We start from the raw sequence: 22,570 nt of genomic DNA, 5'->3' as shown, positions 1-22,570 counted from the left end.
GCAGAGACCTCAGGCAGCTGTGACTCCTGCAGCCTGGCCCCGCTGAGCTGCTGTGATCTTCCAGGTCCCACTGTGTCCTTATATGCGCTTACGAGATGTCTGTACGTTTAAAAAATACATCTACATTCTGCAGCCAAATCCAGAGCATGTGTTCTGCCAGCACTGTGCTGTGTGCCTGGGAAGATTTCCCAAGCTCTGGGACAGCCTGAAAATCTTCCCTTTGGCTCACGGCTTTTTGTAGCTCATGATTATCCAGGGAAATTTTCAGCTTTCATTTTATAATTCCTCAGGTTGCCCCAAATCAGCCAAAGAAGCACACAGAAATACACAGCACTGTCTGGTGCGTGGGAGCAGAACGTGAAACATTAGTGGAAAGTTTCAGTTACTTATATTGGCTCCACATGATTTCAGATCTCCAGGCTGGATGAACTTTTTCCACAACCAAGTGTCCCCATCCGATCACGGCTACGTGATGCTGCATTAGCTGCAGTGCTTTCTGCAGGCTGCAGGAGCACGGCCGCTGCCCATGGGTCTTCTGGGACAGTCCTTCCCAGGAGCAGAGCTGGCTGCCCAGGTTGGAAGCAGGCTGGGGTGCTGTGTGCAGGGCTGGGGTAGTTTTGACAGAGCGTTCTGAGCCTCTAAATGGATTTCTCCTGTCTGCTGCATTATTCACAGCCTGTCTGAACACCCGTGCTTTTTGATACTGGGGACGTAGCATGTCTGTTTATGGCAGAGTGCTGGATTCAGTCTGTCTGCTTCCAGACGCCTTCACAGCTGGCTTTGCTCTTGGGCAGTTCTCCTTCCAGCCGCAGACAGATGGAAGTAACCACATTCTCCATAAAATTCTGCCGAAATTCAAGTGGGAAGAGGAGGATGAGGTGCTTGGAGGTGCACATGCAGCTTTTCGGGCTTCCCTCCCAAAGAGCTTTGTGCCACTGCAGGATGATCTCCTTGTTACTGGAGTATTGTGGCACCTGAAGGTAACATCAGGGGTTGGAGAAAATGGCTTTTAAACCTGGATGTGGTCTATTTTTCGCGTCGGTAAAAGTACTTTGTTAAAAAGCTAATCAAAGATTGCTTTGATGAACATGGATGCTTTCATCACATTGCCCAGAAACTTCACGGGCTGTCGGAGATATATTTGGTGGAAAACACTAACTGGAAGAGCAGACGGTACAGAGCTTACGTCTCTGAAATGTTTCTCTCCAGACACACTAACCAGAGTGCTTCCAAGATGCAGAACTGCAGTGAAGCTGGCATGAGACCAGGAGAGCTGTGCTCCATCTGGGCTCTCATCTGTGCGGATCCCTGGAGCGACCACAGGTACAGGCTGGGTGACAGCTGAGCTGCTTCACGCTCACCTGGAGGTGTTGAGCCTGGTGCAGAGACAGCTCCATGTCTGGGAGTAAGGCAATGCGTTCATCTTCTGAAAGCTCGTGGCCAGGAGGTGACCCAAGTCCCAGCACAGTCTGTAAGGACGCAGGGCTGTTCTGCAATTGAGAGTTGTCCCCTCCATCCTCCTGTGCCCTGGCTGCCAGCCCTTCTGCCCTTCACCTCAATCTTGCTTTTAGCCAGACCAACATCAGCAGTCCTGTAGGACTACAGTAGGAAGAGGTTCGCTTCTCCTAATTGTGTCCTCTCACAGCCCTGCAGGTGTCTGACCACAGCAGAGGCCGGCAGCGTGGCCACAGCTGCTGCCTGCAGTGAGACCTGGGCTGCTCAGCAGGAAGGGCTGCGCGCATGGGAACTGTTGGTCACAGCCTGAACCTCTGATTGACCACCTGAGGCGAGCAATGCATCAGCCACAGGAACACGGGTGAAGGCAATTCACCTGTGCTACCAGAAGGGGTGGAGCCTGGCTGCAGCTCTCCTAGACCCCATTTAACAGCTGACTGCCACTGAGGAGGGTTCTCTTTCTGGAGATTGCTTCTTGTGGAGTTTGGTGTGAGCCTACAACACCGGTGAGCATTTTTCATTTATTATCTTTCCACGGTGATGAGCCTACTTAGCCTAATGTCTGTACACCTATGGATTGTACACTGGGAAAGAGACCTCTCCTAGCAGTGGGTTTCAGGCTGATGGCTTTGTCATCCTTTCAGAGCCCAACTGAGAGAAGTGGGTCCATGCAGCTGTGGATATTTGTTATCTTCTCTGCTGGCACCACTGCACCTGGAGCTGGGAGCGAGTGCCTTCCTAAGCCCAAAACGAAGGTGTGATGGAAGGAGGCATGTTCCAACACTGGCAGTCTTATTTTTTAAGTGAGCAAGCACAGATGCTTTCTAAACTGCCTGGAACATTAATTTAGTACACTGCTTCTAAAAGCATTTTACTTTCTTTTTCAATGAGGCTCTCTCCCTTAGCCTGGTTGAAATCTTCCATGCAGCCAGTCCCTAAACAGTGATGTGAGGCAGGAGCAGCTGCACAGTAAGGAGGTAAGGCTTGTTCTGCACCCACAGCTATAAATCAGCAATAAATTCAATCTCCAAATATATTTTATTGCATCTCCCTGCGCATCCATAAATGATGTTCCATATTGGCATTGCAGAAACAGTAAGTACTTACAATTTCTACATTTTCTTTAATTAAAATGTCTTTAAAGCCCGAGTACAAATCAAGATCGGATTGCAGTGATTTGTTGCTCTCACGGGTGGCTATTTATTCCCATTCAGCTCTTGTGCATACTCCATGTCTGCAACATGAGAACAGTCCAAACTTCTGAGTTTAGATCTGATGGTTGAAATCTTTGTAGAAAGGAGTATTTTGCTAGCTAAGCCTCAGCTTCAAAAGTGCTTTTCTCTGCCTCTCAGATTGTTCCTGCTGTTGACCATAATAGACTGCTCGTTAGAAAGACCCTGACAGCAATGGGCACAGATCTATTTCTTCTCCTGTGATGTCTGGCTAGGCTGTTCCAAAAGCAGATGAATCTGGGAGAAACATAAGAGCAATTCAGTTCTCGTGGTGAGAAGGAAGGCTTGCTGGACAAGTAGCATTTCTGACCCTCTATCAGCCACAGCTGGACTGGCTGACGGCGGGGGGAGGCTAAGCAGGTGTGGGGGGGCTGCTCCCTCTAGAAACCTTGCACCAAAGCAGGCAGCAGGAAAGAATGTAGCAAGGTAACTGGTGGCATTGTTCCCTCTGTGAGGAGGCCCTGCAAAATGGGCTCAGGTATTAAGGCTCCCCTTGGCACCAGGAGAAAGGCCCGTGAAGCGCAGATTCCCGGGGTTTGGCTAATGGGACTCCTTCCATCAACCCCTTCATTGCTTGTGGAGCAGCATGCTGCTGTGGAGGAAGTCACTTTGGAAATTCCATTTAGGACCTGCACTGGAGACATTGGCTTGCAGAAGTTGATCTAGTGAGAGTCTGCTCCTGCCAACAGAGCTCCATGCAGGAACGCAGCTGTGCTGAACAGCTCCCAGTCAAACAAGAGGGAAGCATCACGTAAACTCCAACCTCTTATCTCTCATGCACAACATGAGAAAAGTAGCAGTGTGTGAACTTTGCGTTGCATCGTGTGGATATCGTGGACCAAAAGACTGCAGAACTGAAGGTGCTGATTGTGCAGGGCTGCAGCTGTGAGGGGCACACAGGTTGGTCATGCCAGCAGGCTTCTGCCAGCTGCTTTGTTCCCCTAGTCCCCTGCTGCTCCAGGACTTGCTGAGATGGATGTAAGCCACTGACACGTTTCCATGGGTACCTGTTTGCAATGCTGCTCTTGGGTAGCTTTGTCTCTCCCAGAGTCTGAAGCTTTGCAGTAGCTGTTGCGAAGGGTTTGTGCTGTCACTGTCCACAGCAGGGCAGGCGAGGTGTGCCGCTCGCTGCTCCTTTCCATTCAGGGAAGTGCTGACATGGCACAGCAGGTGCCGTGTGAAGAAATCCGAGCTTCTGCCAGCTGCCCACTGAGCTCTGCAGCGGTTTGTGCCTTCTGAGAGGTTCATTTAACTCAGAAGCAGTACTGTGTCTGCACTTACGCTGCTTCTGGTATCTAGGCTGGTTTCTGAGAGTGCCTACCTAGAGCATTCACACTCCTGCTGCGGTGCGATGCCTCTCCCTAGGTCAGTGCGATGCCTGAGCCTGAACACCTAGAAGTATGAAAAGCACTTGTCTTTGAGGAAAAATAATTGCTATTTTCATCCAGACAGGATCTGCAGGAGCCATTGCTGAGCCAGGCTTCCTGGAGCCCTGCGTATCAAGCAGACACTGCCCTCAGGACAGGATGTTTGCTGCTCTCCGAGGGCAAACACCAGAGAGGCGACTGTGGGGAGACTCCTGCAAACCCACCTGCAGCTCCTCGCAGCCAGGCTGCTCACAGCCACGCCATTCCCACTGCTGCAGGGATTTTTTTCCATGTGCAGTAACACAACTTCTCTCTGAGAGACTGCTTTTGCCTTTGGTTGTAGCTGGTGCCCAGAAGAGTTGCTCCAGGCTGTTTGGTGCTCAGCCATCCCTTTCATCCATCAGTGCCCGCATTTTTGTCTCTGAATTTGGACTTAGAAATCCTTAAAAGAAAATAGGAAGGTTATTTCATATGTGGATGAATTTATTAAGCCTGGACCTGGATTTCATTCTTATGCAATGCAAATGAGTAATAACAAGCCTTCTTCATTACCAGCTGAGCACTTGGGCCATGGCTATTAAATCCTCGCCTCCCTTCAGTCTGTTTCTATCAGACTGCCACATTAAGCTGCAGCCTCATCGGAATTCATAAAGCCGGCCCAGACTTGTGTTGGGATCTAAGCCTGCAAAATTAAAACTCGAGTAGCAGAACACAATATTTCTTTGGCTATTGAGAGGAGCAAGCTGGGATATTTTGGGGCATGGTGTACTGAATGAGGAGTGACATCACCTTGATTACTTGTGATAATGAAAAATTTCACAACAGCCATATGGCAAAGAAAAAGAATAAGGGTCCATTTATCTCACTGCTCTGGTTTGGTTATATAATGTCATAATGGGCAGAACCACCCTGGCTTTTGTATAGTCCATGAGTGATTTCCATCGCACGGCCCTGACTGCATGCCCTGGAGGTGGCTGCAGAGGAGCACCCAGATGTGTGCAGTATCCACCACCATGCCTGGGAGATGCCTGGAAGAACAGCACTGCATCCAGACCTTCGCACGTGAGAGACCAATGTTGATTCTTTGAAAATCTTTCAGCTAGTTGGAGTTCTGCTATAACTCTCAGCCACTGAGCAGAACTTTAAAAGTATTAATGACCTTTCCTTGCATAAAATGAGAAAAGCAGGGAACTGCCTAAGAGTGCAGCGGTGATTCCAACCTCTTTTTTATATGGGAATCCCTTTCTACTAGGGACCTGCCCTCAGCTCAGGCTTTCCATCAGCAGATTTGTTCCAAAACACAGCTTCTCCCGCAAGCAAGCTGACTGCATCCCTCGTGCAGGAGCCCTGGCTGCTCCAGCCAGGCAGAGCTGGCACCAGATGGCAGAGCCCCAGAGCTCCGTGCCCCAGTCACAGAATCACAGAATGGCCTCAATTGAAAAGGTCCACAGTGATCATCTAGTTTCAACCCCCCTGCTGTGTGCAGGCAGTCCTGCTGCCCCAGTGAGACCCCAAGCGGGAAAAGGCTTCTGGTCTCTTCCCCTTAAACTGTCCTGCTTTTTGTGGGGAGAACAAGTATTTGGTAAAGCAATGAAAAGAAAAGGCCCCGTGGCTCTCTGTTGTAGGAACTAACTCATTTGTTTGGGAGTACTGAGTGTCAGTGATGGTTATGGATTTTATACCACACTCCCCCTTGAGTGATTTCACTCCTCGGAGACTCGCTATTCCAGTTAATTTGAGTTTCAATTCAGAATTTTGAGACTTTGGAATTTAGATTCATTTCATACGTGAATGAGTAGCTATCCCAGACTCAATCATTTCTGCATATTCAAGGCAGGGAGGGATTTAAACTTTTATCATGTATTCCAGAAAGAGAACCTACTTCTTCCCAGTCTGGGATGGTGACTCCAGTCACTAAAATGGCGTAAATGGGTTGGACAGGGTAGTCGCTGCTCTGGCTTCTGTGAGCTCTGAAAATACCAGCTGAGACGAGTCCCAAAGGTGAGAAAAGAGGAACACCTTATGTGTGAATTTGGATGGAATTTTGCGTAGGCTGAGCACCAACTGTTCAGCCTGTTGTGGATCCTGCTCTGCTGGTCTGCGGTGACATGCTGAGTGGAAAAAATGATCTCTGGAGGAGCTCCTCAGAGATTTGGTGAAAGAAAGGGGGAAGCAAAAGGCTGTGAGCTGCCTTTTCTTTGCAGGTGAAAACTATCAGCGCTCTTCCTGGAGCACTTCCACAAACCGTAATTATGCTTTTGTGTATCAAAGGAGAAGCATGTTTGTACTGACCTGGTGTCTGGGGAGATGAGATATTCCATCTTGGGAAATTGGCACCCTGGGGCTGGCTGCCTGCACACAGCTATTGCAGGGTGCAGATTCCCCTTGCAGTGTGGTCACGGTAATCTGACAACATTCAGCCAAGGCAATGGCAGTCTTTTCTGCTTTTATTGCCTTTTGGTCAGGCTCTGGCTGGTCAAATGGTGCTAACACTAGTAGGACAGATTTTACAGACCTCAGCCTGTAATTTCAGCACTATTGCATTACCTTTAAAAGAAACAAAAACTATCCCAGTGAGACACAGATTATTTAGATAGAGGGTAATAGAATGGAATCATAGAATTGCTCAGGTTGGAAAAGCCCTTAAAGATCATTAAGTCCAACCACAATGTAACCGTTCTACCCGAACTCTAACAACCCTCTGCTAAATCATGTCCCTGAGCACCACATCCAAACTGAAGTCTAAATTGGTACTACCTGCACCTCCTGCTGTTTCTGGACTCCTGTGCAACCTTTCACTGACATCGCTGATGGTGCAGCAGAGCATCTCTGCCACGGCGAGGTCCTCACCAGGACATGGGCAGGGGCTGGGAGGTTATACAACCTGGAATTACGCAGTGGCTAGTAAATTATGGCATGCGATGTGGCTGAGCTAACTTCCCCCACCTTAACAGCCCGAAAGAAACCGATTTGAAGAAACGGGCAGCTCGCTTGGAGGTCGGGCCTTTCAGCCGTGCGTGCGCTGGAACGCGGCGCGATGCCCCAGCGGGCCATTCCCTGCTGCGCAGCGCCACCTAGAGGCGGCACGGCCCGCCGCCGCGCCGGGAGGAGCCGCACACGGCCGAGCTCTGCGTGGGGCTCGGTGCTGTTGTGTCCCGATGGGAAAGGGCCGGAACGCAGTGCTGGCCGCTGGGGAGGCTTCGCAGGTAGTCGGAAGAAAAAATTCCTCTGTGCCAGTATGCGTTTGGCTTTATTTAAAATAGTAAGTGATGGAGGGATGTAATATTTGAACGTATAACTTAGGAAAAGCCTGGGTGCAGCTGACAGTGTCTGCTGGTGCTGTGCCTTCAGAAGCAGCTCAACAGCCATAGAGTTCAAGTACAAGACTTGGAGTTAACCCTGAGCCATCACCGACTGCAGTTTTGTATGCTGTGCAGACAGTGTAGTTTTCCTTTGCAGTTACAGAGGGATTTCCAGCGTGTCCATTTCAGTTTGTAACGCGGGAGCTGACCTCAGTCACAGATCCAGAGCAGTGCCGGCTGGAAGGGAGCTCTGGTCCCCACTGCAGCTCCAAGCAAGATCATCACCACCACTCGCCCAGCTCAGCTGCAGCCTTACTGCACTGAGTCTTGAAAACATCCAAGAGTAGGGATTCCTCTGTCGCTCTTAGGGCAGCCCGTTCCCATGATGCATAACTCCTGCCAAAGAAGAATATTACACTGGAGCTGACTCAGTCCCCAAGGACGTTTAACAGCAGTTTTTATGTTGTGGCCAGTCAACAGATATGAGATAAGCTATCAGCATTAACATCAGCTATTGCTGCGTGACCCTTTTCCTTTCTCACAGGCTGTTAGTCATTACTCCTCAGACCGCTTCCAGAGGTGTCCTCCTGCTCCTCTTCAGCTGCAGCTCTTCAGTCCAAACGCAGCAATGTTTGCTAGTTTGTGCTCTGATGTGAGAGATCATCATTTTGCCAGAACGCCATGATCCTTAATTGAGCTTCCTGATAACCACACATCATAATGGTATCAATTTTTCAGCATATCAGATTAATTTTGAATGGGAACTTCTAAACTGAAGGAGAGTCGGCCAGCAAAAAGCATGTTTTTTTCTCTGCGTGCAGCAGTTACCATGTCTTCACACAAGATTTCATTAAATGCCCATCAAAGGCCAAATCCCTACTAACCTCAGCAGACACATTCACAACCAGAGCAAGGGAAACACCTTCCTGCAACAAAGCAGCATAAGATTCAATGAAATGTGAGTATTATTTATTTAGAAAATAATTGCCCTATCATTGGCGGGCATCAGTGAAACGAAAGCATCTGTCATCTAGCCATGGGCTACTGCTGAGCTAATGCTCACTCTGCCGTGTGCTGCACACGCTGTACTCTCATGTGTACCGTTCGCTTCAGCCCCTGCAGCCTCCAGGCATAACTGGCACACAGTGATTCTTCTTGGAAGCTTTTTGTGTTTCACAATTTATAATCTGTTTCATTCCTAACTTTAATGCTTGTCTGTAATTTTTACTGAGTGGGGTTGAGAGAGACATTTCACTCCGCGCCCCATGGAGAACCACTTGTGTGCCACTTCTGCTCCACAGGTCAGCTCAGTTGCAGATCTGGGGAAGGAGCAGCAATCTTACATTAGATTGGTGAAATGCTTGACAGAGGGAACAGGATGTTTTCTAATTTCAAGTTGCTTTTCCTTGCACCCAGCAGGAAAGCTGGGCAAAGAGAGAGGCCCTGCTTGCACTTCTCTGTCCGCACTGACAGAGAAACCAGGAGCTGCTCTCAGTGAGTTAGAGGCAGGCCATGCTGGCCTCCTTCGAGCAGTGTTCCGTCACCTGAAAGACAAACTGTGGCTCCGGCAGGACTCAAATGTCTTGTGGGTGAATACTGGATCAGAACAAATAACTCCTGTCAGCATAGCTGACCTTGGAGATTTTTATTAGCTAATTAAGATGCCACACGCAAAGGGCAGATTGAAGCTACAGTCTTGCTTAAAATTTAGCTCTCTCTTAATTGAGTTGAAGAAGTCTGGCTTACATCCTAAACTGTTGGCATCTTCTATTGCTACAAGTATGTTGCTATTTGTTTTATTGGAGAATGCAAATAACATCAGTGACATAGTGATAGATGGCTCAGTGTGTAACAAGATAGGGGAAAACTGGTAATTTTGTAAATTTTAACAAATTGTATGCATGCTGTGATGGGGCTGATGCAGCTTACTGGATCTCTGGAGTGCTTTCCAGGACACAGGATGAACAGGGACCATTTGCTGTGTCAGTTCCAATGAAAATAAAACAGAGATTTTCAGGAACAGGGAGGAGGGAAAGTAATTTTCTTGTAATTGCTGCGAAGCTCATCGGAAATCATGCGCTTTAAAGACTGTTTCAGCAGAGAAATGACAGATTTTAAAATCTTCCCACACAGTATATTTGTATAGTATTTCCTGTGGTGGTGATGGATCATTCATCCTAAACACTGTTATTTCTTATCTCTCATTTGAAGTACTTGTATATGTACTCCTCTATCTATCTATCTTTCTACAGGCAGCATTTCTGCTTAGCAGAAGTCTTGCAATTCACCTGAAGTCAGATAATACTGTAGGAGTCCTGGAGGTATGCAGCTAAATAGGGTGAGGTACAACTGCTCCACTAAGACCTTCTCAGAATCTCTACTCTCTACTGCCAATTGCTCACAGTGCTTGGGCAAAGATTTCCAAGCCATTTATCAAAGGATATTGTGAGGTCTGCCAGGATCTGGCTGGAGTCTGAAACCTTTGAATTCTGAAACTCATTTTGAAGGAATTTTGGACTTCAAGAGCTTTTCCTAACCAAACTGGATTGTATTCAGTAACCAACTGGATTATATTCAGAACGGAGAATTTGCATTCATGTCTCTCAGTGGGCTTTGGAAGTACCTTTACCCCAGTACTGTCCTTTTGAGGACTAAACATTGAAAGTAGCTGAAGGAATTGTAGTATTAAAAACAAAACAAAGCAAAGCAAAACAAAAAAGCCCAGACCTGGCACGCGGAAGAGCTTTCAACCAGTGCACATGCATGCATATGAATGATGATAACAATTATATTCTCACTCCCATTCTCAGCCATTCTGGACCACAGTCACAGAATCACAGAATCATAGAATTGTGGGGGTTGGAAGGGACCTCCAGAGATCATCCAGTCCAACCCCCTGCCAAAGCAGTTCCCTACAGGAGGTGTAGGGATCACAGCACTGAGCTGTGCTTTTGGTTCCTTGTGTTACTTTCATAACCAACAGATAGCCTTACTAAGCATGTGGGGCTTTTACGTTTGTTTCTGCCTCTGCAAGATGAGGGTAAAATGCAGATGGTTCTTTGATGAAATTACAGGACTAGTTCCCTGAGACAAAGGCTGAGGGGCTGGGGAGCCATGAGCCTCCCCAAACTGGCAGAGGTAGCAGGGGAGACAATGCTAACAGTGCTGCCCTGTTGCCATATGACCACACGCAGTGGGTAAGAAGGGTGTAACATAACAGTTTGGCCATCTTGATTGTCTGGCAGCAGAAAAACCTTCTGTGACAGAAGGAAAGCCGTATGGGTATGGCCATAATCCAGCCCTAATACAAAAGAGGTCTTCCCTCTAATTTTATGCTAACAGTGTCAGTCTTGAAGCCAAAGGGGAATGGTTTACACTTCTGAAGAAGTCACTGGAGATCTGGACTCTTCCTGCTCCTTCTGTGCTCCCCTGCAAGCACAATGTGGCTGTAAGCCTACCATAGAAACTGTCTTTTGAAGGGAAAGGGCTGTCAGCCCACAGCAGCACAGTATGAGCAGGGCTAACAGGCATGAAGTCTTCAGTTCCCATTGCATAAAACAACATCCTTTTTATGAGCAGGTATTATTCAAGCCACAAGCCACACACGCATTTCCAACGCTATAAAACACATCTCTAGAACTGGTCAGGAAACAGCTGCTTTTTCCAATTTGTTTGTGTTTGTACAGTGGGGGACTCCATTTAATGTTTGTCACAGAATCCTCTGCTTTTCACGCTGACAGATCTCTCTTCCCCATCGCTCCAGCCCTGGCCTCATCCTGCCCTGTCCAGTGGTGCACATTCCAACCTCAAAACTTGCTCTGCTGGTACAAGGAATTGCCTTAGACGTATTTGTTCCAGCCAGCATCTTGCTTCCAGTGGTGCTTGCAAACGCTGCAAGAAAACACAACCTTTTCTACGTCACCTGCTGGGAGCTGGTGCTGCTCAGCTGTGCACGCCGGGTGCCTGCAGAGTGCTGGCTGCTGCAGCCTAAACCAACTCCAGGGCCAGCTGGCAACGAAATGACAGGGATGATGGCAGGGAGGGCTCTTGCCTGTGCCTACCACTAATTGGTTTTCTGGTTCAGGGGCAGGGAAATTTGCCACAGGATCGGACAGTGAAGATAAACTAACACAGGATAAACACAGATGGCGCAGCTGTTGCTTTATGCCTCTGCTGTTGGATATGGAGGTAGAAAAGTCTCCAGTTGCTGATGCTTTTTTTCTTGGGCACTTGGAGCGTCCCAGCTGTACTGTTTTGGCTGGAGATTCTTTTTTTTTTTTTTTTTTTTGGCAATCATATGGATTACCTAGAAAAAAAATCTCCTGTTTGAGATAAAATCCTTTTGGCAAAGGTGGAAAGCAGCTTGTAGTCTGTCTCAGCTAAACAGTGCTTAAACAGTGCTGTGAATTTTTATCTAATAATCTTCTGTGAAATTAGTTAGATGTGACTTTTTTCTTCTTGTTTTTGCTCCCATGATCGAGTTACTGTCATTGAATGGATTTTCACCCAGCCCTAAGCTCCAAGGTAAGCCTGGTGCTGGTGGCAAACCCAGCCCTTCCAGGCTCTGCGGCAGAACTTGGGTGCTGAATGTCACAGCAGCCCGCCCGAGGGACAAACCTGTCAGTCTGCAGCTCGGAGGTTATCGTGGTGAACTCTCTGAGGTTTTCCAGATTCTGAGGACTTTCCCATGCTTCCTGACACCCTGATTGGGCTGATTGACTCTTGTTTTCTTCTTTTTTTTTTATGACTCTGTAGAAGAGAAACATCGCCTCCATAACTCTCCATTTCCACAATGGCCCCTTCTATTTTCTAAAGCTAGCAATAAGCCAAAAAGAAGTGGGAAGTTTGTGTGTATGTATTTGTGTGTGTGTGTGTGTGTTTGTGCACCTCTACGTTTTGGAAAAGCACACCTCAAACCTGCGAGACAAATGTACAACTTCAACTGCATAGTCAGTATTGCCTGGGCAGCACCATAATGTCACATACTGACCTAATTCCTGTAACATGTAAGATCCGTTCCATTTGCCAGAACAGACAAAGGGAATTTCTTCCTCTTCACTTGAGTTCATTATCTACAGTTTCACTTGTAATTGGTAAGTATGGGTTGATTTATATCAGCTGTGGGAATGGAGCCTTTCCCACTCTTAGTGTAGTTGCCTCAGGTATTTCACAATGTGAGTGGAAGGCAGCCATTTCTGTCAGTAGCCCTATGTTTTCTCTGAAAAATGACAGCAATTATAGCTGGAGGTGGAAATCAGGCTGGGAGACTTCTAACCTCCATTAGCTAATAAGAACATCTTAGCTCTTTACTCTGATTTATCCTAGGAACGGGCAACAGGGTTGTAACAGAGACTGTACTCCCATAAAGCCCATATATATGGTTTCTTTGTTAAACCACAGCATTAGTGATAGGCTGGTTCTAAATCTAAAACTGGTGCCCAAGTCTGCAACATGCTCTATGTTTTCCTTTGAGAAGTTGGACTTTTGGACTGCAGTATTGGGAATAAACACCTCTTTCTTCCTGTAGTGCAGAAGTTCAGAAACAGTTAGAGAGTATTTGCAGTACTGCTGGAACCGTAATAACTTAAAGAAAATGAAAGGCTTTGGTAGAAAGAGATAACATCTTCACATATGTCAACTGGCATCACTGGAAAAAAGGGACAGTTTTCTGGCACAGAAGCCTTTATTATGGAGCAAAAGAGACTCACAGCCCCTAGAATTATCAATTTGTTTTCTCAGTCTCTCAGGTGCTGTAATAAAGATGATATCGTGCCTTACAAATGCCAGCTCTCTAGATAGGAATTGTCCCTCTGCACTTCAGATCCAGTCACAAGCATCACGCATCTTTCCCCTGACCATGGCAAACCATGACCTGAAATAAAGCTGTGTCTCACACCTGCTCTTCTTCATCCGCACCTCTGGGCTACTTCATAAACATGTAAGAGCATTCCTACAGCTAAATAAGTGCTCAGCAGCCTCAAGGCAGGCTCTGCTCAGCACTGCTTGCTGCTAGGAAATGTCATTTCAAAATCTGGATCCTGGGGATCGCTTGGCACTTCTGCAGGATCAGTCCTTCCAACTTGTGTCTATTCTGGTTCCCGTAACCATCATTCCTTCCCCATATCATCTCCTGTTCTGATCATCTGACTTATATGCTCTGCTTTGGCAAATCAAGGAAAAAACCACCCTGATTATTACATGTATGCATACATCCTCACAAGAAGGTGGTTCTGTTTTTCAAAACTATCTTTAAGATCTTCCCTTTTTCAGCTCTGCTCGTGATGTGGGACTCTCTTTCTCCATCTGCCACTAGATGGTATTGCTCCAGCAGCGCTTCCCAGCTGCTCTGCACCATCCTTGAGATGAAGCCTCTGGACGCCAGCAAGTTCAGAGGGCTCAGTCTGCACAGCCTCCTTTCTCCATCCAGATTTTGAAATGCACTCCCTGCCCCACGTGGGCCCAAACGTACTGACTTCTGCAGACACATGATGGTTTGCATTGTTGAGTTGCTTTTAATTTTGTGGTCAGACTGCAAGGTGATTCACAGGGAGCAGAGAGAGGGACTGCAGCACAAATGAGGCTGAGAGAAAGGGAGCTGCTCCACGCTCTTGGGAACACGTGGCCAGAGTTAGGCTAACAGGCTTTTTCCCTGCTTTGCCATTTGCTGGAGCCCCTCACCATCAGGCAGTGTTCTCTGTGGAGCACCGTGCTAGGACCACATACCAGGAAAGACATCACTCTGTATGTGCTCTGTGTTTTTACTCTTCAAGCATCCACCAATGACTGTCATGGAGGATCATGTGCTCGAATAAACCAATCTTTAGTTGCAGCTTCTTGCGCTCGCAGCACCATCTCTGCTTCAGGACAATTTTTTGTTTGCTCTATAGTCCAAAAGTCTCTGGTCTGCTAGCAATTTCAGAATACTCAGTGTATGAAAACTGAAGAGCTCAGGCAGGACCTAGTAAGTTCTTGATCTTTTAAAGGATTGAAAGAAAAAATGTAAACAAAAGGCTGTTTTTTTCACAGTTGAGAAAATTTTTGAATCATGCTGTATTTCCTTTAAGTGCTCATGAAAGAACAGTAGTGAAACATGCACAAAATTATTCAGCAAAACTATTTTTCATCTAGCAAATGAGTGAATCTGTGTGCTGAGATATGAGGTAACTCAGTATTAAAAATAGATGACTTGGGCTATTAGGCCTTGAGTTACTTGCTGCCCTTTCATGATTGATAGCATCTCTGTGGTAAGTTTATGTGAAATCATTCTACTTCTATATTTCCTTGTTTTGTTGCTAAATTATCTTATGTCACTGTTGTTTCAGGGAAACAAACAGGGAAGTCAAAGTGGAAGTGGAAAGAACACAACGTATCCACTGATTAAATGCTCGTGGCACCGACATTCACATTTTTCAGTTGTCTGACATATCTTAACTATGCACGGATTTTTTTGCCAAGTCATTTTTGTTCACTAGGAAATCTATAAACACATCCAGCTTCTGCATTTGAGCTGGACTTTGTGCATCACTAGGGCTTGCTCAAACACTGCTGAGCAGCCTGAAGGGGCAAGGGACCTGGCTGCTGCTGCTTCCACAGGAGGACAGGAGGACAGCCTTGAGAAGAGGATGAAGCTGCTGTGCCAGGTCATGAACTGTGTGCCGCTGGGAGGAGGAGCAGCACCAGGCTGCAGAAATGAGGGCTGTGTGCAGGAAAACACAAGAAGAGTCACATGTGGAGGTGCTGACTCACAGGATTCACATCTGGCTTGGCTGGGCAGTAAGACAGCAACATGGACTCACCATGAAAGGGACACGTATCCTATTGCTGCTGTGTACGAGACTAGATGAGATAGCAGTGTTCAACTAAACAGCTCCCATAGACTATTTTCTGGAGGCTGCAGCACTCTGCGTTGCTGCCAGAGCTGCTCAGTGAGCACCAACAACTCTGTATCCACACACCGGGCTGCTGCTACAGCATGTCGTGACACCCATCTGCCGGAGAGCTGGATGTGCATCCCCTCTTTAGCAGGGGGGTAAACCAAGGAGCCTGGCTGCACCAGGCAGCTCGAGGGCTTTATGTGGGAAGGCCTGGCTGTGCTGCAGCACTGAGACCCGCTGCTCCGTCACGTCTCGGTTACAGCAGGGGCCGTTTCCCTCTGGACATCACCAGAAGCTCCTCCTTTGGCAGCAGAAGGTATTTTTCTACAGCCTTTGGGCGACGAATTCATGTTTGAGGGCCGAAAGGACGCAAAGAGGACTTTCCAAAAAAATTCTGAGCAACTTTGCTGCCAGCAGAGGAGGACACCTGGACGGCTCCTCCTCCACTGGTCGACCCCGCGCTTCCCGCTCGCTGTCCCCAGCAGCAGCTCGGTGTCTCCGTCAGCGGGCCGCGCCCGCGGTTGCCAGGGAGACGGCGGCGGGATGCGCCAGTTGTGCGCACGCGCGTGGCCCTCCGGCAGCCAGGCGGTGTGCGGTCAGATGACCGGAAGCGGCTGTAATGCGGTCAGGTGACGGAAGCGCAGACAGTGCTGTCAGGTGACCGGAAGCGGCGGCAGCGCGGGGCGCTGAGGGGTGGTGATGGAGCGCTACGACAAAGCGGCACTGAACGCGGCCTTCGCTCCCGAGTTTCGGCAGTAAGGCCCGGGACCGGACGGGACACTGGCGGGGTGGTGGGGGCTGGTGGGGGCTGGAAGCCTGAACCGGGAGGGAGGCGTTCCCCGTGTTTGTGCCTCTGAGCTGGGGTAGCCGCCTCCGGGCGCGGCGTGCGGAGGCCCCGGGCTCAGCGGGGCCGTGCTGCGTGCCCCTGGCAGGCCCTGGATAGCGGGGCGGGTGTGCGGCGAGGAGCTCCGTGGTACGGCGAGCGTTTGCTTCTCGTGCGTAGGGAGCAGCGAGCGTATGGCACTGTGAGGGACGGGTTTGTCGGTGCCTGGGGAGTAAGCTGCTGGTCGTACTGTCATACATCCACGGTTAGGGGCTGAGCAGGGAGCCTAAAAAGAGAGTAGGTTCTCATTTGCATTGGAAAGGCATGGGAAAACTTCAATGTGTTTATTCTTTTCGCAGAGAGAAAACTTAGGCCAAACTGTAGTAAGGGAAAAGATTCTGAGCATCTCTTCTTTAAGCTGCTTGAATGTATGTCAGTATAATGTGGCCTAATCAGCACAAGTGATGCTGGCTTTAGTGCAAAAGCTGTGTGGCTACAAATCTTTTTGTGACTGTTAGAGAGTGAGGGTTTGCTTGATTTTTATTCCCACTTTTCCTGAGAAACATCGAGGGTAAAACATTTCAAGCAATGCATTTGCCCCAGGTGCCTGGAACCTTTGCAGATGTCCAGGGGTTATAAAAATTGTGTATCCCTGACTTGAATTGGCTTTGGTAGGGATTTGTCCTTCAAGGTCTGAAGGACACTTGTCATTGTTTATGGTGATCTTTGGAAGCCAGAAGGTGTTGGTTGGCTTACACGTTCATTCACTGCTGCATAAAATAATGGAGTCAGTGAAGCAGAGTGATTAAAAACTGGTAGAGGCACACACAGAGAAACAAGCTCTGTGTGTTGTTTTGTAAATACAAAACCTGTTCTAGCAGGCAAAGTCCAGGGAGACCTTACCAACAACACAGTCCCTCCTGATTCTCCTGTTCAAGGTCTTTTATGTTTAGGTCTGGGAAGAAAAAAAAAAAAAAGCTATGAATGCTGTTCTAACTCCATGTTCTAATTACTGCTACAGTTACTCCAAGGTTCTTAGTGGAAACAGAAGTTATTTTAAACAGGGACTATACCTAAAAAAGGAACTTCATTTGCAGCTTCAAACTGTTAAGTCATTCTGTGTACTTCCCTCTGTGCCCCACGCTGTGGTACTTCTCATTTGCGTGGAATTGTAGTTATTTTTTCCAAAGAAAATGTAGAACTTGGCAAGTTTTGATGTGAAATACCATCATGTATGTCATGTGCATGTGTATCTAGCACTAGATATTTAATAACATGAAAATAGCACACCTATGTTGTTAATATTAGCAAAACAGGAAGAGAACAGTCTAATGCTGTTGCTCACCTTGCTGGTGAACTTTAACTGCCATTCCTGCATCTTTTGGAGTACTGTGGTTTGCTGTTGCAGTTAGCAAATGTGTGCTCAGCCTTTGGCACTTTTTTCCAGTGCCCTCAGTTCTTGAGAAGTAATTGGATTGCTTCTCCTGTTCAAGGCAGGCTCTTGTCCTGTGTCAGGCATGCATATTGTGACTTCCTTCTATCTGTAACTTTTCTTATTTATTTCAGAAATGAGGGTTCATTAACATCAACTTTAAGAACACTTCTATTCTTCACAGCTCTAATGATCACATTGCCAGTTGGGCTGTATTTTTCATCAAAGGCTTATATATTTGAAGGTAATTCCATCTCTCCCAATTAGCATTACTATTGCTAAAACAGGGAAATTTTTCTTTCCTCTTTAGAATGTCAGTTTATTTATACAAAGCTCTGTTATGTCTAACTTGTATACATATCCTGTGCATCTTTCCCTGCATTGTGGTCTGCAATTTCACACTCACTGTTGTTATGGAGTGGTTTATATTGTGTACAGGTGCAGTGTTCCCCTTACCTAAATTATATCTTAACACCACACTTCCTCAGAGCTCTATCAGGATTATCAGGGATGGGCTTCCTGCAGCTGTTGCCAATTAAACGTGTGTTCAGGACAGAGTAATGTTATTCAGTGGTATTTTTTCTGCATTTTAAATCATACCTGCATTTATAAACGTCAGCTGTTGAAGTCAGCTGCTTTTAAGAGCACTTTGTCAGTTTATAACTAAGTTGGAAGGTCTTTCAGGATGCTTCTCCTTTTGTGCTTACTGCTGTATGTAGTTCTCAAGGCTGAGAAATTTGCTAAATTACTTCCAAATTTATTTGTAGTGTACTGAATTGTTCTTTTTGCCAAAGTGTAAACAGAGCCTTAACTTTGTTGTCATTTAATGGCAAAGCTGTCAGCATGGATGAGATTGGGCTTGTTTGGAAGGATGCGTTATTGGTGTGTGAGCACTTGTCTTTTTTGTTATTCCTTGATGAGGAAAAATGATGTTTTGTCTTCTGATATTTGAATGCTTATTTCTTGTGAGAAGTACCATCTTGAGTGATGAGGAGTTGTTTTACAATCGAAGTTAGGAAGGTAGAAGTTCTGTAGATTATAGTAATGATTTTTCCACCGATTTTTTCCTTGTACAGTGGCAAATAAGCAGTGCAGTTGTTTTCTCCCTCTATTTTCCTGCCCTGCAAAGTTTATGCTTTGAAAAAAAGGATGATGAGGTTTATTTGATGCTGGAGGATAATAAAGAAAATGTGGGTGTTGTAGAACTCTGAATTGCGGACTTCAAAAGCAGAGTGTTCAATCTTAAATGTTTTGTGGGGTTGCTTTATTCCAGAAATGCTTTCAAGGTCTGTAATTATTGCAGTGCATTCTTTCTGTGTATCTTCTTGAGCTCCAGCTTGAGATATAGCAGTATATTGAATTTTGGTCTTTTGGGGGGGGGGGGGAAGCTATTTTCTGTTTCAGCATTCATAACTAATGTTCTTTCCTCCTTTTATCTTCTCAGGTACCTTAGGAATGTCCAACAGAGACAGCTATTTCTATGCTGCCATAGTTGCTGTGGTCACAGTTCATGTGGTGCTTGCAATGTTTGTGTATGTAGCATGGAGCGAAGGCAGTCGGCAGTGGCGGGAAGGCAAGCAGGACTAAAATGAAAGCCATCATCATCTGATACCTACAGACTGTAAATATATTTTCTGCAAATGAAAAGCATTCTTCAAAATGTGTAATAGATGTATGCAGAGATCAGGCTGATATTTCAACCCTGTTCAGTTATGATAAGACCTGTGCTTGTCTTGGATGTGTAGCAGTATTTTCTGTAATGCTGATGGAAGTTGTATGTGGGTGTAATCAGCTTCTACTAGGTTGAGCTGAGGAGGCATTCACATGAAATCAGAATGAAACACTTAAAAAAAACAAATCACGTAGCTATTTTTGCAAATCTTAGTATTTCTTCTGGCCTGCTCTGAGAATAACATTGGCCTGAAGCAAGCATTATGTTTTAAATTAACTAAATTGCTGTTTAAAAAGTAATATACTTTACTTGCTGTCCAAGCAAAATGGAAAAGATGAGATTTCTTTTCTGTGATTAGTCCAGATCTGCATTCTCTTATGCTAATTCATCAGGTTCCTACAAGTAGAGCTTGCTTTGTTGGAAGAAGTGGAATAAAGGTATTGGCCCAAACTGGCAGCTCTTTATGGCAGTGTGCTAGGCTGAGGCTTTACACCTGTAGCATCTGGAAGCTGTCAGAAAACGCTGTGGGTGATCTCTGAAAATCTCACTTAGGAGCATCCTCTGAAGTATTCTGACCTTCCTGTCGAAACCAAATGTTGCTTTCTGACTTCAGTAATTCGTTTTTCAGGGCATCTCAGTTCAGTTACTCGTGTAGGATGAATAGGTTGTTTTAAGAGCAACACGAGGTAAATGTGTTCAGTGACCTTGTCCTGCAGTTACAGTTTGAGTCCAAAATATTAGGCAAGCTTTGTCTCCTGTGAGGTGGAATTACTCCTTGGGGAGGTTGTGTAAGTTAAAAATTAGAACCTGTTCCTTAGGAGATCATAGGATGCCTTCCTAATGTGGAATATCCACCTTTCCTCATCTTCTATTGTGATTTTTGTTATGGTATAAAATTTAATTTCTATTTTCCTTTTCTGTTGTTTTGAGAGCATTTGTCTCATCAGTGCAGTGCTTGTCTTTCTGTTCTTCTACTGTTAAATCTCAATGAAGCAAAAGAAATGGCGTAGTGGCACAATTTATGTCCTTGCCTCTCTGTTTGTACTTGATAATTGCTGAAGGATGCAACTGCATTGCCTGTGGTGAACTACAGCAGTAACAGCTATAACCTGCACTAATGAGCAGTGGAGGAACAAGTGAGATACAAGGGAGAAAACAAGCTGTAGCTGTCTGCAAATGTTGTCCTTTATGAAGCAGAACAGTGATCACGTTATGGAAACTTTGCTTCTCTTCATGTGCATGAAACTGTACACTGTGAAATGATACAATATGTTGAGCTCTTTTTCTTCCTCAGCTCTGTCTGGACACTTCCCATAGTACAACCATGGGGACACTGTTGTGTTGTAGAATAGCAGCCTAAACCTCATTTCTGTCTTGAGCTGATCTCCGCAATCTGTTCAGCATGTAGACAAAACTTCTCCCCTCAGTTCCAGCAGCGCACAGAACTTTTTCTAAAGCTGTTTGCTTTTAAGTTATTGTACTCCAGGTCTTTCTGTTAATTTGAACTTTTGGTTTGTTGTATTAGTTGAGTATTTTTTGAAGTGTTTTGCTTAATATAGGACTTGGAAAGATTTTGTTGCTATGTTGTCTTTTGTAAAACGTACCCAACAATGAAACAAATTAGGGATCCATGCCCAGTAGTGAGAGAAACGTGTTCCCAGAACTCATTCCTCTCCTCAGCCTGTGTGTGTGCAACAGACACACTGTGTGCTGGGACATGGTCAAGCATCAGCAATGAAACCTACACTTACAGGAGAGTAAGGCTAATACAAATTGCTTTAACTGGCTATGGATGAGAAAAGTTAACATCTCATAGCACTGAAATACAAATGTAGTTTGTATTGCGGTGTGTTGAGTCCCTGTTCTCCAGTGTGTGGAGCATGCACGTTGTAGAACAAGTGCTTCACTTTGGTAGGGAATACTCTGCAATACATGATGCACTAAATAAATGTGTGTGCTGAACATTTTGAATAATATCTTTAATAATGCTCAGGAATACTGCAGCTTACAAGACTCAGCTGTGGCGTTATTCACTAGCTGTGTTAACTTGTAATGGTGTATGGATGTGAAAGTGATTGTTGTGCTTTACTGCCTGGGTCTAGTGCTCTGTCTGTTTTACTTCACAGGGCACAATTCTTAGATGCTAGATTAATTTCCTAGGAACAATAAGGAAACAGGTTAATAACAAAAATCTGAGAGGCTTGATTTATGTATAGAAATCCTAATGTCTCAGCAGCTGGACATAGGAAGATCTTTTTCTCTTTGAAGATGTTTTGATCAAAATGTTCTCCCTGAGAAAAGAGAGAATTTGTGAGTTCCTGGACAGTAACAGTCAAATAGCCCCGCGTTTTACCTTGCTTGGAAGTTGAAAACAACCACTGAGGTAAGTGCTGCAGTGTGAGCAGTCAAGTGCTGGAGTTACACTGTGACTTGGGAGCTCAAAGAACAGAAACTAGTCTGAACAATCTGCATGGAATACTCTGCTGGGAGCTGCGCTGTGCCTTAAACTTGCCAAGCTTTATTATATTCCAAGAGCTTGATTGCAGCTTTTTATTAAGTGTTTATACTCATGTCCCTGTTAGTGCCTAGGCTAACTTAACTGGTGACTCACGTTTTATTGTGTAATAATCATTGTGATCTGTTGTTTAAATATTGATTGCTCCACAACTGTGATCAGTTTCCGTATTTTGTTGCATTGCTTTTATTTTCTATAAAAGAACAATGTAAAATTTGTAACGATGTGGTACTTTTAAAGTGATGCTCTAAGTTCATTATGTTACTGAGAATGGATTTGAAGCAACTGCTGTTAAAAAAGACAAAACTGGGAGATGTGGCCTGCACAGTACTTGCATGTTGCTGTTTAGTGGTGATCCATCGTGTGTTTGTGTAGGTTTACTGTTAGTTTAGGTAAAACAAGTGATTGTAAGCGAATATTTTGAAACTGAGATTGTATCAGAAATTTAATCGAATGTTTCCTAAGATTATAAATGGTGGGAATAGTGGAGGGAGGTGGGGTGGAATTGAGGACTGGAAAATCAGTAGCTTCTCAAAATTAGTTTAATTTTCTTTGCCTTTTATAATTTCCCTTGTGTGTGTGTGTGTGTGTGTGTGTCTGCAGAACACTGGTGGATATCCAGCCTGTCCAGTTTGCGGGTGGCTGACTTTGGTTTATGGTTAACAATACCTGATTTAATTCATCTGTGAACAGCTGGCTGAGAAGGTGGTGCTGTTGATGATCATATTGCTAACAGGAATCGTCTGCCAGACTAACACACACACTTCAAGCAGTCTCTACAGTATATAGAAAGCAAAATACCACTTTTTTTTTCTGTATGGGGGGGGGGCATAGTAATACACTGCTTAAACAACCTCCTGTGTAATTTGTTCTTTGTAACTATCAAACTGATAGAGAT

At 45.7% G+C, this 22,570-nt stretch overlaps 1 protein-coding gene and 1 long non-coding RNA gene across 4 annotated transcripts; both read left to right on the top strand.

Annotated features, from left to right (window-relative positions):
• Positions 1 to 1,905: 1,905 nt before the first annotated feature.
• Positions 1,906 to 6,950, top strand: LOC122182931. 3 transcript variants are annotated; one of them, XR_006180041.1, is made up of 4 exons: positions 1,906 to 1,961; positions 2,100 to 2,258; positions 2,347 to 2,432; positions 2,808 to 6,950. It is a non-coding gene; the product is annotated as an uncharacterized LOC122182931 (long non-coding RNA). The 3 variants fall into 3 exon arrangements; XR_006180040.1 differs by having other exon boundaries at positions 2,100 to 2,432; XR_006180039.1 differs by lacking the exon at positions 2,100 to 2,258 and having other exon boundaries at positions 1,922 to 1,961.
• An 8,942-nt stretch (positions 6,951 to 15,892) lies between these two features.
• Positions 15,893 to 21,893, top strand: VMA21 (vacuolar ATPase assembly factor VMA21). Its single transcript, XM_042876816.1, has 3 exons — positions 15,893 to 15,985; positions 17,620 to 17,729; positions 18,930 to 21,893. The coding sequence occupies exons 1-3, from the start codon at positions 15,930 to 15,932 to the stop codon at positions 19,070 to 19,072; spliced, it is 309 nt and encodes a 102-aa protein (XP_042732750.1). The 5' UTR covers positions 15,893 to 15,929; the 3' UTR covers positions 19,073 to 21,893.
• The last annotated feature ends 677 nt before the right edge of the window (positions 21,894 to 22,570 follow it).

The sequence above is a fragment of the Lagopus leucura genome, unplaced genomic scaffold, assembly GCF_019238085.1.
Source record: "Lagopus leucura isolate 7727_CA_CO unplaced genomic scaffold, USGS_WTPT01 Super-Scaffold_100016, whole genome shotgun sequence".
Lineage (NCBI taxonomy): Eukaryota > Metazoa > Chordata > Aves > Galliformes > Phasianidae > Lagopus > Lagopus leucura.
This window is presented reverse-complemented; position numbering and strand designations above follow the sequence as displayed.

What these genes read in the sequence shown, in the direction of transcription:
- VMA21 (XM_042876816.1), top strand. Translation starts at nt 15,930, where the DNA reads ATGGAGCGCTACGACAAAGCGGCACTGAACGCGGCCTTCGCTCCCGAG. An exon ending in TTCGCTCCCGAGTTTCGGCA is followed by an intron (nt 15,986 to 17,619) that starts GTAAGGCCCGGG and finishes TATTTATTTCAG; the next exon opens with AAATGAGGGTTCATTAACAT. An exon ending in AAAGGCTTATATATTTGAAG is followed by an intron (nt 17,730 to 18,929) that starts GTAATTCCATCT and finishes TTATCTTCTCAG; the next exon opens with GTACCTTAGGAATGTCCAAC.